The following is a 16,219-nucleotide window of genomic DNA, read 5'->3' as shown; positions in this document are numbered from 1 at the left end:
ATTACCTTTAACTGGTATCCTTTTGGTATATTTAAGGTACCTCTTATTAAGAAGTGTGTTGTAATGAAGTCCTAGAATATTTATTTTGTTAAGTTGAAAAATTCAATAAAAAATAAATTCAAGTATAATTTGAAAATTAAGTTCTTGGTGAGGGATTTGCACAAACTCTATATAATGAGTATAGACACATGCTAAATTCCTATACAGAGATTTAGAATGAAGGAGCAACTGTTCTCCAGTTACACGTTCTTTGACTTTTCCTCAGGTTTTCTACTACCTTTTGAAAACATAAAATGATTCCAGGAGAGGGGAAAAAAAAACATACAAAGAAAATATACCCACTTGAAAAATATGTGGGGTTGAAATATTGTTATTTCAATCACTTTATTTCTCGTGTCATATTAAGTAAACAAGATAGAAATAAACCTATTAAACACTAAACATTATTAAATCAACTTCCCATTATAAATATTAGAAAATACATTATTATCGAGTGCATTCCTGCCAGTATAGTGAGGTTATGACAATGTATATGAGGCACCCATCCCTTAATGCATGTGTGTGTATATATATATTTATAAATAAATATTTATATATTTATAATATATACAAATCAGAAACAAAGTTCATTGCCTTAGAAATCTGGCAGATCTGTCCTTTCTGATGATTACAATTACAATTTAGTACACAGAAGCATGCCTGTTTTAACTTGTCCCAATTATTTCACAAAATCTCATGCACTAAGAAACCATGGCTTAGCATTTCATTTACTCTCACCTACTTCCTAGTACAAATGTCAAGAACTATTCTTATTTATTTTTCACAGATCAGTGAACCAGGAGACTGAAAGTTTAGTAATATATTTTTGTTCTTCTTTAATAAATTGTTCCTTCTGTGATAAAATTCCTTACAGTATTAGAGAATAAATAATAAATAAATAAAATACATAAGAATAGTAGCAGGTATGCTATGGTGAAGTTACTTACAAATACTTTGTTAAATAACTTTTTGTTTTATGATACCAAAATAGGACAAAAATAAAAGTGACCTGGGTCAAAACATTTATTTCTGGCAAAAAAGAGTTAGGAAACATTAACCATTTAGAGGGGCTCTGAGTGAATAAATTATCACCAAAAAGACAAGAGTAAGTTAATTGCCTCAATTATCTTTTATTTGTTTGAAAACTTAACTGATTAATTAATGTTGAAGCAGGAAGTTAAACAATTGTACATTTTGGGAGAGAAGCCAAGTTTAATCTTAGATGAGAATAGATTGAAGTAGTTTATGCCTGGTAGATGAAAAATTAAATTTTTTAATGAAAAGGAGGAATGCAATTCCCTGTGAATGCTAAGGTATATTTCAACAGGTCAGTAAGGGAGGTATATTTATACTCCCATTTTACAGACAAGGAAAAACAGCAGGGAATTTTAAATAACTTACCTAAGGTTATATATACAAAGGATCTGTAGGACTGTTAACACTGGCCACACCAGGGCTGTCACATACAATGCGGAGGACCGTGTAACTAACTGCACCCTGAATGGCTCCTCTTGAAGGTCTACACTGGAGGAGGTCGGAATATAGCGCTGAGAGAGGATATAGTAAACAAAAGATGCTCTGCAACAGTAGGAGGCAACTGGAGGGGCCCTGGAATAACGATCCTCCTCTATCTTCCATTATGCTACTAATTGTATTTTGGCTTATTTTCTTTCTTTAGCTGTTCTGGTCTCCGACAAATCAACTTTGATTTCACAAATTTCCTGTATCACTGGGATAGTGCTGAAAATATGTCATTAAGTGCTAGTTAATTTAATTTGTTGGCCAAGTTATTGTTTGGATGAATAATTGATGGATATATATGTTATATTGATATTTCAACATATTATTATAGGATATTGGACATAATGCACATATGGAACTGTGTGGTATTTGCGTAAGGTTTCAAATTCATTTTTAGAGATGAGATTGAGGGAAAAGCAGGAGCAAGCAAGGTACATACAGGTGGTCATTTCAATTAGCAAAGGCATAAATTATATTGTGGCTTCTATTTTATAAGAAATCTCAAACATTGCAGCTAAAGATACCAAATTTGAATACCATTTAGTGCTATCACAGAATAATGTTTTATTTTTGCCAAGAAGTCAAATTAAAGAGGTTTTTTTTTACATATCTTGGAAATTGATAAGATCTTTTACAGTAACTGAAAAAATGAGTTTCATATAACTGAATGAGAAATACAAACTTAAATTCTCTTAAAATACAAAAGGAGGGAGGGGTTGGGCTTTCATCTTCATCCATGACAGAGTGATTGAAACTGGATTAACTCTCTCTCCATAAAAATATTATATACCGGACCGAAAAAAAAAGAAACCCAAGGCAATGAGTTTCAGGAACTGGATAATAGGCAGTACAAGTCTATGACATTTGAGAGAAGGGGAACTCCAAGGTGAGTCCATGGGTACTGTGGTTACTCACATGAGGATAATCCCTTGTCCAAGATGCAGGGAGCTTGAGCCTAAGCAAAGCACAGTAGCTTCACTGAGGTTAAAAGACAGAAATAAGAGTTCTGGGATATAGAAGAAGTTAGAATCTGCAGGGCAGGACTCCAGAAAGAAGGAGGATAGCAAAGGGAGTGGGCTAGAATTCTCTGCAGAGGTTCCCTGCAGATCCTTGGGTGAGGCCTGGGCTGAATATATACAGGGTGAGAGTATGAGAGGCTGAGCAGAGAGAAGATGCTGCAAGCTGAGTGCAGAAAAGAGATGGGAAATGCTGGAGAGTGAATAACTATTGTAATGTTGCCAATGCTTTGTTTACATCTCATTAATTCCTCATTAATACCCCGTGTTCGGCTGAGTGGAAGACCATACCTTAGAAGTAATAGATACGAGGAGACCTAGTCTATCCCCACCCTAATAGACACTTAAACCAAGTACTTGCAATATCCTCAGTAAAAACAGATGTTGGAGTTTAAGTCCTGCCAAGTTGGAGAGTCTGTAAAGTATTTTGAACCTTGTATGGATTCACTCTAACAAAATATAAAGCCAAGCCTATATGCATTTGAGACAAATTCAAGTCTTTACACATCCTAAATTGAACTGCCTGGTAAAATAAGAAAACATTCTTCAGTGGAAGCATAAATTCTCCAGAGGAGGATAAAATAATATAGAATTTCTACTGCAAATCACCCACAAAATTTAGTATAAATTTGAAAATTACTAGGTATGCAAAGAAATATGAAAATAGAAACTGACCCCATGAACCAGATATTGGATGAGCAAACCAAATCTTAAAGCAGTCATTTTAAATACGTGTAAGAACTTAAAGAATGAATCTTTAAATAGGAAATAAGGAGGAAATCAGCAAAAAAAAAAAAAAAAATGAAACTACTGAAAAAAAAGGAAATTTTAGATCTGAAAACTAAAATAAGTAAAATAAACAATTCATTGGATGGGTTCAGCCACAGGTTGGAGAAGGCAGAAGAAAGACTCAGTGAGCTTGCAGAGAAATCAATCAAAAAGTATCTAATTTGAAAAACACAAGCAAAACTGAGGAACAAAGAACAGAACCTTAGTGACCTGTGGAACAATATTAAATAGGCTAGTATATACGTATAATTGGAGTTCTAGAAGGAGATGTGAGTGAGAATGGTGCAGGAAGAATATTTAATGAAATACTGACACAAAATTTCTCAAATGTGATATTAAAAATCAACAGGAAGAGGGGGCCGGCCCGGTGGCGCAAGCGGTTAAGTGCGCGCGCTCCGCTGCGGCGGCCCGGGGTTCGCTGGTTCGGATCTCGGGCGCGCACCGACGCACTGCTTGGTAAGCCATGCTGTGGCGGCGTCCCATATAAAGTGGAGGAAGATAGGCACCGACGTTAGCCCAGGGCCGTCTTCCTCAGCGAAAAAAGAGGAGGATTGGCGGATGTTAGCTCAGGGCTGATCTCCTCACAAAAAAAAAAAAAAAAAAAAAAAAAAAAAAAAAAAAAAAAAAAAATCAACAGGAAGAATCTTAGTGAACCCCATACAAAAAAAAAACTACAAAGAAATCACACTGGAAACGTCATGGACAAACATTAAAACCAAAGATAAAGAGAAAATTTTGAAATCAACCAGAGGATAATAAAAAAAAAGATTGCATAAAGAGAAACAATCATATGATGTGAAGTGAGCCTTCAGATCTGAAGAGACAAGAAGGTAATGGAACACATCTTTAAATTGATGAAAGAAAGAGAAAAAAAGATCAAATCAGATTTCTATGTTCTTAAAAACATCCTTCAATTGAAGTAAGATAAAGGCATTTTCAGTTAAGAGAAAGCTGACAGAATTTGTAACTAGCCAATCTGCATAATGAGAAATCCTGAAGGATATTCTTCAGTATGAAGGGAAAGGATACCAGATGAAATCTGGAACCCACAGGAAAGAGTAGAGAACACTGGAAATGGTAAATATGTGGATAAATATAAAACACTATATTTTTCTTTTCTTTTATAAATTTACATAAATATAACTGATTGTTTAAAGCAGTTTTATATTATACATTGTATAAACATATGACAACAATATAAAAATATGGAGGAGAATACAGGCAACTATATTGTTAGTTTCTTACATTTGTGAAGTAGTAAGAGTGAAATGGAAAATGGGAAGTATGAATTGTGAAGAAAGTGGGAGATATCAGTTGCAAAGTGCGAAGTGGTTCAGTATTAACTCCAAGTAGATTGTTATAAGTTAAAGAAACAATTGTTAGCCTTAAATCAACCATGAAAAAAAATTAAAGACAAACTAAAACGTCTATATAAAAATAAAATAGAGTGGCTGCCCAGTGGCCTAGTGGTTAATTTTGGTGCACTCTGCTGAATGTGGACCTACACCACTCAGCAGTGGCCATGCTGTGGTGGCGACCCACACATAAAATAGAGGAAGATTGGCAATGGATGTTAGCTCAGGGCCAATCTTCTTCAAGCAAAAAGAGGAAGACTGGAGACAGATGTTAGCTCAGGGTGAATCTTCCTCAGTTAAAAAAAGAAATGGAACAATAAAAAACATTCAATTAATGCAACAAAAAAGCTTCAAAGGAGCAATAGGAAGGATGAACTAAAAAACAGTAAGATGGTAGACTTAAACAAAAACATGTTGATAATTACATCAAATGTCAAATGAACTAATCACACTGACTTTAAGAAAGGTTTTTTAAAAAATATAGGTGATTGGAATAAAAGGATGGTACGACACATATTATGTAAACATAAGCATAAAAAAGTTATGTTTATCTTAATATTAGACAAAGTCAACTTCAGGACAAAGAGAGACATCTCATAATGATAAAACAGTCAAAGAATCAAGAACACATAATCATAAATGTGCATGGAATTAATAGCATAGATTTAAAATACTAAAAGGAAAATTAGCAGAGCTAAGTGGAGAAATAAATAAAACCACAATTATGATTGATGTTAATACCCCTCTCTCAGTACTTGAAACAAATAGACAAAAATCTTAGGAAGAATGTTAGAAGACCTGAGCAACCATGAACTAATTAATTTACAGAAAATACCATACCAAATAACTGAAGAACACATATTTTCAAGAGCACATAAAATAGCTCCCCATGTAGATCATATGCTGGGGCATAAAATAATCCTCAATATAGTTAAAAGGGGAAAATCTTACAGAGTATAGCCTCTTACTAGAACTGAATTAAATTAGAAACCCACAACAAGATACCTAGAAATTATTCAAACATTTGGAAGTTAAATAATAGACTATTAAGCAATCCATTGGCAAAATAAAAAATCACAGAGAAAAATTCAAAATTATTTTGAACTTAATCATAACAAAAATACAATATACTCTAAACTTATTATTAAAGAAGGAGAAGAATTTATTAAAACATTTTATGAACCATAAACTTGAAAACTTATTTTTCTGAATGATAATTACAACTCCTAGTTCTACTTTTTTACTTTCTTAACATGTCATTTTGGGTTATGTGGAAGTTTAAACCCGAAGTTTATAAATCTTGGCATTATTGACATTCGGAATGGAGAATTCTTTGTTGTGGGTGCTCTCCTATGGATTGTAGGATGTTTAGCAGCATCCCTGGCCTCTACTGTGCTAGTAGTACCTCCAATCCCGTGTGATATTCAAGAATAGCTGCAGACATTATTCAATGTCCCAGGTTGGGGATAGTAGGGAGGAATCTTCCTGGATTGAGAACCACTGAGTTAGAACATCATGTCTGTGGTCAGACAAATGTGAGTGGATTTCCACATCTAACACTTACCAACTTCGTTTCTATTGGAGTTGACTTAACCATTCCAAGCTTCTATATTTATTCATAGGTATACTTTGAAAAAAGATAATGGACATCAGGAGATTAACATTACATTTGCCATTAAGTCAACTCTCAACACACATGATGTATTATTATTCTCTGTTCAACTATACCAATATGGACTGTAAAGAAACTCATCAACTGAAAGGACATCTTGTTATGGCTAAACTACTTTAAAAAGTGTGCTTTAATCTTTATGGTTTATAAGCTTGTTTATATGAATTTATCATTATAATTAAAATGTGTCAACCTTCATTTGTTTCCTGTTCAAATATGTTAATCATAGAAATAGATTAGGATTAAATAATCTATTCTATTCAATGTCAAAGATTCCCTTCTTTGATCTGTTGCTGTCTGTGTGCCATAAACAAGATATTTACCACATCTGATTTTCAGTGTTCTCCATTGTGACATGAGAAAATATAAATTCCTTGATAATTTCAACATGCAAAATACGAAGCCCTTTAAAAATTACAATCATCAATAATTTTAAGAAATAATCCCCTTAAATTATTTACAATCTCTAGAATTGTAAGAAAGAATTAAAAATATATTCAAATGATTTATTATGGCTATAGCCTTTAGGGAAAGAACAAAATGAGATATAAGTAAATCTAACGAAGTTCTAGAAATAAGATGATCCTTCTTAAGTAGAAATTTAGGCAGATGTTGAGAAGGTACAAGCTATTGCATAGCTACAGATAATATAAGAGCCCATGTATCTTGAACAAATTATATTTTTTACTCACACTAGCTTTTACCTGTTCTCATTCAATCACTAATCAAATACTTGTCAAGTATGATATATACCAATGTCAGTAGTACTCTAATGAGCATCCAATAAAACTACAATTTCTCTTTCAAGAAGCTAGTTTAGTCTACTTTAGGAGGCTCACCGTACAATGAAAGATAGTGTATAGACACCTCACAATCAATAACTTCACTGTGAGAGTGAAAAAGAGGTCTGAAGCAATTACAAGTCTAGGAATTAAAGATATGCTGCATGAAACACGTAGTTGGTCAGGACCTTAAAAAAACAGTAAGACTTCTGTCATTAAAAAGGAGAGAGGTAAATGTTCTAAACAGGGCACCTGGCAAGGACAAGGCTCTACGGCGTAGTTAAGCTTGAAATCTTTGGCATTCAGGAGATAACTGGCCTACCAAGCAGCCAGCTATGGTTGGGGAATACAGGTTGCAGCAGGATTATAGAGGCCTCTTAATGCCAGGTAGAAGACTTTTAGCTTTATACACAGTGGATAAGTGTTAAAAAAATTTGAGAAGAATTATATCATACAAGTACTTTGTAGAAAGATACATACAGTAACATGGAGTACGATGAATTCCAAATGAGGGATGGAAAAGAAAACCAGAAAGTAATACCATCACTCTCAACACTCTTTTCAATTATAAAAGACAGTATGACAGATTGATTAAAGCATCAATCGATTTGTGAGTTGCTGTAAGCACTCCTGTTAAAAATAGATGCCCAAATTTCTACTTTTTAAATTATTCTCATTGATACAAATTGTTCCACAGTATAAAATTTGATTTTGGGTCAAAAATGCAGTGAAAAAAAAACCAATCTTATTTTCTATACACATAAAAATATGCGAATTAGAAAACATATTCTAACAGATTATTTTCTCCCGACTATTGAGGACATAATATCACAATATTTGTAACATATGAGGGAAAATACATTCTTTTGTAATGTCTCTGATTATATAATGTCACCCATCTGTCTGCTCATGTGGAAAACAGCTTAGCTAACCCTGAGGACCCTTGTAGCTCCTGTCCAGCACAGGTTACCAGAAAGATCTGAACAAACCTACCAGGGGAAAAAAATGATAAAATGGCAAACTCTGTAACTTGGGTAATCTGAAAGTGAACCCCATTACCATCTTGCCTTTCAATTTTCCTGAGCAAGTATGTGTTTCCTCACGTATCAGGGACCACTGTACCACTGTTTAAGAGCATGAGAAGACATATTCTTACTCTTTCCTAAACCTGTGAAAATTATAAACTTTCAGGTTAAAAAGCATGATCACAGTAATTTTAGTTCTGAAGGTAAACATTTATTTCTATACAAACTTTGGCTAGCTTTTGTTAAAGTACTTTGCAGTATTTTGGAAATGAAATCATAAAATATTTTCCATAAAGGTTATTTGATGATTTGTTTTAAGCACTCTGATGCAAGAAATTGAAATTCACTACGTAATAAAAAAACAAAACCAGCTTAAGGTACAAAAAGAATAAATAATTAAAACATTTCTGTGCCATTAATGAAATCTACACCAGAGACCAAGCAAAGCTAAACAAAACAAAACAAACAAAACCAAGAAGGACAACTACAAAATCAGCACTTACCCATATTTTGCAAAATTTGCCCAGCGTTTCATAATGGATCTACTCAAAATTTCCTCATCTTTTGTGTAATTAACTCTTCTTTCCAGAGGTAAACCAAAGACAAACTCAATTTCATAACCATGCATCACTCCCATCCATTCTGGCCAAGGAAGTTTGGAGGATCGGTGTTCAAAATAGTAGAAAAAGGCATTACTTCCCAATTCTGAGAACTTTTTGGTGAACTCCAGGGCAGGGCATATGATATTGTAATCCCCAACAACGTCATCCAAGGCCTCACGGTAATTTTCAGCTCTCTGATCGTCTAACCAGTCCATGTAATGGAAAAGGATCGATTCTCTTCCAAATTCACTCACTCCTGGAAAAAATATTTTTAAACCCTCTTGAAATTCTTTTCTAGTTATGATACTGTTGTTATCTTTGCTGAAACCAGGAGCACCATATACTAAAAATGCTGTCCCTTCATCTTTATTAACACCCACCAAGATCTGGGTTTTTTTGAACTGTCCAAGTTGGAGAAGTGTGTCTGGCATGTCAGTGAGAAAATCACCATCCACAGTTGGACCAAAGTTTACTGACAAGAGAGTATCATAGGGGACAACAAATACTTCATTCAGAAGAATTTCCTGGGGATCTTTATATCGCAGGCATTTGATTATCTCAGTTTCATTGTCTCTAGAGCAACCAACAAATTTAGCTAAGGTCAATGTTCTGTTCCTAGCTTCATAAAGAGATGTTACTGCCCAAGGGGCATTAGAGGATCCACTTTGCAGAATGGCTCTGGTAAACAATGAGTGGCTTCTAGGAGAAAGCAAATGTAGGCTAACTGAAGCTGCTCCTGCACTTTCTCCGAAGAGAGTTACACTTCTAGGATTTCCACCAAAGGCTGCTATATTTTTTTGGACCCACTGAAGTGCCAACTGTTGATCAAATAAACCCATATTCCCTGGTGCCTCAGGATTTCCTGGTAAGGCTAAGAATCCTAAGGCACCCACCCTATAGTTCATTGAAACTACAACAACTCTTTCAACCCGAGCCAGAAACTTGCCGTCATAAACATGTAAAGATGATGTTCCAGTTTGAAAACCACCACCATAGATCCATATCATTACAGTAGCATTTTTTGGCTTGGGTGCTGGAATCCACACATTCAGATATAAACAGTCTTCACTGAGGTCAGTGTTTGGGTTCCACATCTCTGATCCAAGGAAGCCTGGGAAACTTTGATCTGTGTTCTGATAGCAAGAATTGGCATATTTTGTGGCATTCCAAATATCGGACCACTTAGTCAAGGACTGTGGCTTTTTGAATCGAAGACTACCAAGAGGTGGCTGTGCGTAGGGAATGCCAAGAAAGGCCGTTACTGTGCCACCAAGAACTGGCAAGTTCATCCCTCTGACTTTTCCACTCTTGGTTGTAACTATGATGTCTTCTTCAGTGTGTGACTTCCCGATAAGCACCCAGAGCAGAAGAAATTGCAAGAGAGATCGAATGCATTTGATTGTACCCCTGCTCTGCATATTGATTTCTGAAAGAGAGGTAAGTAGGAAGTTTTAACAGCCTCATGAATCTAATATTATAATTGACTAAAATATAGTAGTTCTTGTTAATCCTACAAATTATGAAAACTAATAAATCTGCTACCACTATGAAGGCTTATGAAAAAAACCATAAAAAATGGTTGGAGATATTTCAGTTTTCAATTTAGAAAAGAAATACGTGAAATGCAAAAGTAGAAATTATTTCCCTTTGGGAAAATTCATTATCAAATCTCTGTAAGGAAGATTTAGTATTTTAAAGAGGAATTTTATCCCAGGCATATATATATACTTCCCCACCATACACAGCCCCACCAAAAGTGGCATTAATTGATGGTTGCCTTATGTTGACAAGATAGAATTTCTCCCTTCGTTAGAGGAAGAAATACAAGCTGATGTATTCTCTGAAATATATACAGTTCTATTCATGGCTGAATGGCTCTTGACAGAACCGTGAAGTAGGTTAAGAACTTTTAAGGATCCTTAGACTTCTCTTATCGTCTTTTTCTGTTTCCATGGTCCCTTCTGTGGTCCTTTTTGCCTGGTAGTTTCTTCCTCTATAAAATCTATACCGTCTATGGTCAGAAGAGAATTTGGACAATATATTTATAGAATGTTAAGTAACAAAAATACAGTAGTTGCCATTTATCATACAGATTGTGAAAACTAACAAATCTGCTACCACTATAAAGACTCATGGGAAAAATTGGAAAGGGAGGGCTACAGATATATACCAGACAATTTCTCTGAAATTGAATAACCAAGAAGGGCTTCTCTACCTGAATTGCAATGTCAATGGAGCAGACCAGTGGCTAACAATACAATGTGTGGGAGAAGATACTTACTTCCAAGGAATTTTACACCTAAGGATTACTCAATCCTTATCCAATCATCTGTTAATTTGTTAATTGACTAACGTGTATGCAACTAATGAGGTTAAATGTGTTAGCATGGTCAGATTTACTTGTACTTTGACAGAAATTACTGGGAAAAGCGGGGGAAGCAAAAGTAATTTTTGAGACCTACAATCATAACTATTTGACAATTTATTAAATAACATCTATTTGATGACATGAAGAGACTGGGGAGATCAAAGATCAAAGTTTTATTAAAAATTCATAATGCAGACTTGAGTTTCTTTAAAATAAATAAAATTTAAAAATCAGATTCTGAAACTCCATGTGACAAAGTGGGACAGAAAAATGTAATGCAAATACCATTTAAAAGAACTAACATCTTTATATAACTGAAAGGAAACCTGATTCAAACAAATACAAACACTCATTATCATCCACATAATAACAACAAAGGTCCATAAATGTTTGGAATCTTTTCTGTATTAGTTTTTGATATTTTAATTATAAAGCCAACCTATATTTTCAAGAAGTTAATCCTGTGAGCCTTGAGAATTTGTATTAGTTTCATTTAGATTGTCTTAGAAGGCAGAGAACAAGGCACTATCTTGATAACTGTCTCAGCTTTAGTATACTCACATTTTAAATCAGCCTTGTTCATCACTGCTCATACAACAGCTAGTGATCAACAAGTATTTTTTGATCCCCCCAAAATATTTTGAATAAACCAATCCATTGTGTACAGTGTCTAGTACTAATGGGTATATCTCTATCTCTATCTCTGTCTCTATCTGTCTATGCCCATAACTATGTCTATATCTATATCTATATATCTAATTCTATCAATGTCCACATGTATATGCATATGCATATATACAAATATATCTATATATAATGATTGTTATAATAGTTTTAAAAAATCAAATCACAAGATTATTTTTTTATGTTCTCAATTTTGATACAATTGAATTTGTGCTAAGTCCAATAAAATATACTATTGAAGTATATAATATTTTAACACAATTTATATACTATTATAATATTTAAGGATTATTACAATAACATAAATGCAATTTGTTATATTATAATCATAAATAAATAATATGTAATAATAATGTAAAGCTTCCTGTAGACTTGACACTCGCTAATGAAATTTTGTGTTTCTGACAGTTTAGGAGTTTTAGAGGTGCTGCTACCAAGTCTTTTTTCTTCCTTCTGATAATTTCTAAACCCTTTCTTTAGAACACCTTAAATGGAGGTGGACATTTGGAGAAGAACAAAGTGCTATGATGAATTTTGTTTTCTTTTTTAAAACCTGCTTTGGAAAGGAAAAAGGAATCAAGACACAAAACTGGTTGCCTCGAAGCTGCATTTCAACAGATTGATTGCAGCATCTCTGGTTGCGCTCATTCCTCCCTTTGGCCTAGCTCAATCAATGTTCTTCTGAGGCTAACATAGTCTTTTTTCCCTAGTTTTACATAAATATTATTTTGTCTTTATAAACCAAACATCAAATCCTCATAATTTCTGGTCTTGATAGTTTGTAAACTTTTGTTGTACAGTTTATTAATTTTATTGCACAGGAAGTATAAGCACTACCAAAATGTTCTGTTTCTGTATGTAATTAATAAATGTAATAATTTCTATTGCATATGTTAAAAAATAGCTACTATAACATCTAAAAGGTTATAATATCATTCCTATATCACTTTGATTTACATAACTATTTCTTGTTACATTTTTATTTATATTTTGTGCTAGGTAGATTTTAATGTTATATATAATGATTTATATGAATAATAATTTAGCCTTTTCAACAATGATATCTATGAGTCATCACCTTGTAAATAATGCAATTAGTAACATTCAAAAACACATTGTAAGCATGCGTTCATTGCAAGAATGGCAGTATCATTCCAACACACTGTCATGCTACCTGTTGGAGAGTGTTATATACCATATTATTAAATCAAGATTTTAATACGAAAATATGCATATGCTCACATATTCACTGTTAGTGTAGCCTAATATTTTTGTATCTAGCTGGATTACTTTATTTAAATAAGTATTATTTTGTCCTTTTCATAATCTGGTATTCTGTGGTTTAACACATTGCTCTGCAGTTTTACTATTAAGAGATGTTTACATTTTTAGTGTATGTTATCACATGATTAAACAATCAAAAGAGAAATAAAGGAGACTAAGAAAAGGTTATTAGTCTATATGTCTAAATCTATATTAATAATTAAAATATTCAATAAAACTTCATTGTTTTTCCTCCTATAAATTCTAGTGCAAATTTTCTAGTCATATTAAATAAAACATTTAAACTCTGAGAATACATAACATGTTTATCATAAAGAATGGGGCAAATTTTCATACCAAGTACAATTGAGTATCCAAATTTAGATCAATTAACTTATTGTCATAATATTTGAAAGAAAGGCAAGAGTTTTTATTTGGAATTGAAAAAGAACACATGATGGGAGTGGGATGGGGGAAAATCTTGAAAGATAATAAATACTATAGTGTTCCAAGTTTATTAAATGCTCCAGAATATCAAAATCTACTGGCAATTTTTGGAAAATCGTCTCAACTTTTAATAATATAATTTTCAAGGTAAAAATAGGCAAAAAATCATTTCCTTCTTTTTGCACTTTTAATTCATTTTTGAAAGTGGCATCAAAATTCCTCAACCGATTTTAAGAAGAAATACATAATGTTATACTATAAGATATGGGTGTAATAAAATGATTGCTACACAGAGCTATTTATTTGCCATATATTTGCCATAGTTGGATATCAACCAAATTTTCAAAACAATTAGCCATCTAAGGACTTCTTAAAGGATGGTCAAGCAAATATTGATAAAGGTTTTCTCTGAGTGTAGAGCAATTTTCCTATCTTTTAAAAAGTTATAATAGAATATATATTTCTATATAAAAATAAATCCTCTTAAAATGGTAGGAAAGAGCCATCTAGATAATATGATCTAGAACAAGCACCACTAATACGTATTTGGTCAAATTAAAACAACAAAGCCTTTATACCAAACCTAAAAATCTTATTTTGTTGCAGGCTAAGTGAAGTGGGGAATTGAGGACGTCTGTTTATAAACAGACTGTGTCACTGTCTTTCAGGGATCCTTCAGATACCCATTAGGCACTAACAGGACGTGTACAGATAGAAAACATTAGGTTAGGTATGAGAAGCCTAAGATCCATATCTGTTCTTAATCAAGAACATTCATAAATTTTTCATTGTGTGAATAACTTGAACATTTAATATTAGAGAAACATCTTGGATCTTCCTTGAAAGTTGAATCTGTTCTTAGGTTGACATCTATCCAATTATAATTCTCTAGCATCTGGGACAGTTCAGTTTTTGATAAGAATGAGCAGATTTTGGCATGAAAGGATGAAAATGAAGACAACATACAATTTAAATATGTATTATTAATTGTTACCAAGAAATAAATCAAAGCAGAAACTAAATTTATAAATAAGATATGACTTGCTAAGATATTACTAGCTTATATTTTAAAAGCTGAAATATGGCGTAGATCCCAAACATTTCCTTACAGTTAAAAAAGCAGGGCATCAAAAACAAACAATGGCGATAAAACAACAACAACAAATCTAGGAGAATAAAACAGAACTTTGCAAATCCAACAGAAATTTTATTAGGCGTCCATAGGCCACGTTATTTCAAATTCACAGAGAATTCTAAAGACTTTCATTTAAAGAGTAAAGCCACTCTTTAAAAGCTTGCATTTAACTTTAAACAAGTAACTATTTATATAAGTGAAATATAATGATATTTATCATAAGTATGAGATAGTTTATATTACGGAAGGCATTACACAGACTAGTGATAGTAACTCCTAACTGAGTTTATTATCATGCAATATATTCATAACAATTTGGAAGGCATACTCTTAAGATTAAAGAAAATTAAAAATATAAATCATATACAATGAAATAATTTTGCTCACATTTCATTTTACTTTTAATCATTCATACATTTTATACTCAATGCTTAATCCTCTGGTTAAACAGGAACTGATATAATCAAAATAAAGATAGGTTTACAAGATTATAGGATGAGCAGGAAGTCGATATTTGCTTATTGATATAATGAAAATAATAAGAAATATAAAATATTTTGATATAATTTAAACACACACATTAAAAGAAAGAGGACAAACAGGGCAAAGAGGACAAAAGTTGGGAAATCAAATTAGGAAACAGACTTTCCTTTTAGATGAAAGCAATTTAGACCTCTCCTTTGCCAATTGACATTGTTCAAGTTTCAGATGGCAAAATGTTGATTAAGGAAAGTATCCTGTCAAGCCAGACAATAAGGGATCTATTCATTTCATGCCACTTAAAAAAAAAAAGAAAAAATAATAATAAAGTAAGACTGATCAAAGACCACTTTTGTTACTCTTTTAGGGAGAAATTCCCTAAACAGTGCATTTAAGGGTAAAACACAGCATAAAATGTTTTCCCTTAGGCAGTGCCCTGAGAACACACATCACAGTAAATCCACAAGTGCTACCGTTCTTTACACAAAATTGACTAAATTCATCATTTCCTCAGCAGTCAAATGGACTCAGTCTGCGTTCCCTGAATAATAGGAAGATCTGATGCATGTGGCTGCTCTCTCGCTTCATCTGTCCCATTCGCAATGACTGTCCCCCAGAGAGCACCAAAGGGGCACAGCAAACACGTGAAGGGATCACAGTCCTCCTACAGAATGAGCTTCACAGTAACTTGCTTCTACACGAAGATGTAAATTCAGAGCAACTTACCCGACGCACTGCAACACAGATGATAAAGTTTGCAAGGAGTGCAAATCATGTAACACTTCAGGGAAATGCAGTATGCAGCTGCCGCTCCAGCCTGTAAATTGGACTGCACTGACATTACAATCAACTGTTACTGACAAAGCTCGCGAGAGTTGGCAGCAGCAGCTAGAATCTAGAGGCAGCCAATCTTTACTTTCTGACTTCTGTTCAGAGGCTAAAGGTAGGAATGTAATAGTAATTCATTTACAAAAGCAATACTGGATTAGTGTTTAACGATTGCAGGCACTCATCTAAGAGTGAAGAAAAAAAGATACAGAA

The 16,219-nt window shown here is 33.4% G+C and overlaps 1 protein-coding gene across 2 annotated transcripts in view; it reads right to left on the bottom strand.

Annotated features, from left to right (window-relative positions):
• Positions 1-16,000, bottom strand: part of BCHE (butyrylcholinesterase) — a 67,607-nt gene extending 51,607 nt beyond the window's left edge. For both annotated transcript variants that reach the window (XM_058556413.1, XM_058556412.1), the window contains exons 1-2: positions 15,905-16,000; positions 8,703-10,227 (exon numbers count right to left, since the gene is read on the bottom strand). In XM_058556413.1, the coding sequence (XP_058412396.1) occupies positions 8,703-10,227; positions 15,905-15,953 (1,574 nt within the window). In that variant the 5' untranslated portion in view covers positions 15,954-16,000. The remainder of the gene's footprint in view (positions 1-8,702; positions 10,228-15,904) is intronic.
• Between the last annotated feature and the right edge of the window lie 219 nt (positions 16,001-16,219).

Source organism: Diceros bicornis, chromosome 15, assembly GCF_020826845.1.
Source record: "Diceros bicornis minor isolate mBicDic1 chromosome 15, mDicBic1.mat.cur, whole genome shotgun sequence".
Taxonomy (NCBI): Eukaryota; Metazoa; Chordata; class Mammalia; order Perissodactyla; family Rhinocerotidae; genus Diceros; species Diceros bicornis.
The sequence above is the reverse complement of the archived record's forward strand: the minus strand, read 5'-3'. Positions and strand labels throughout refer to the sequence as shown.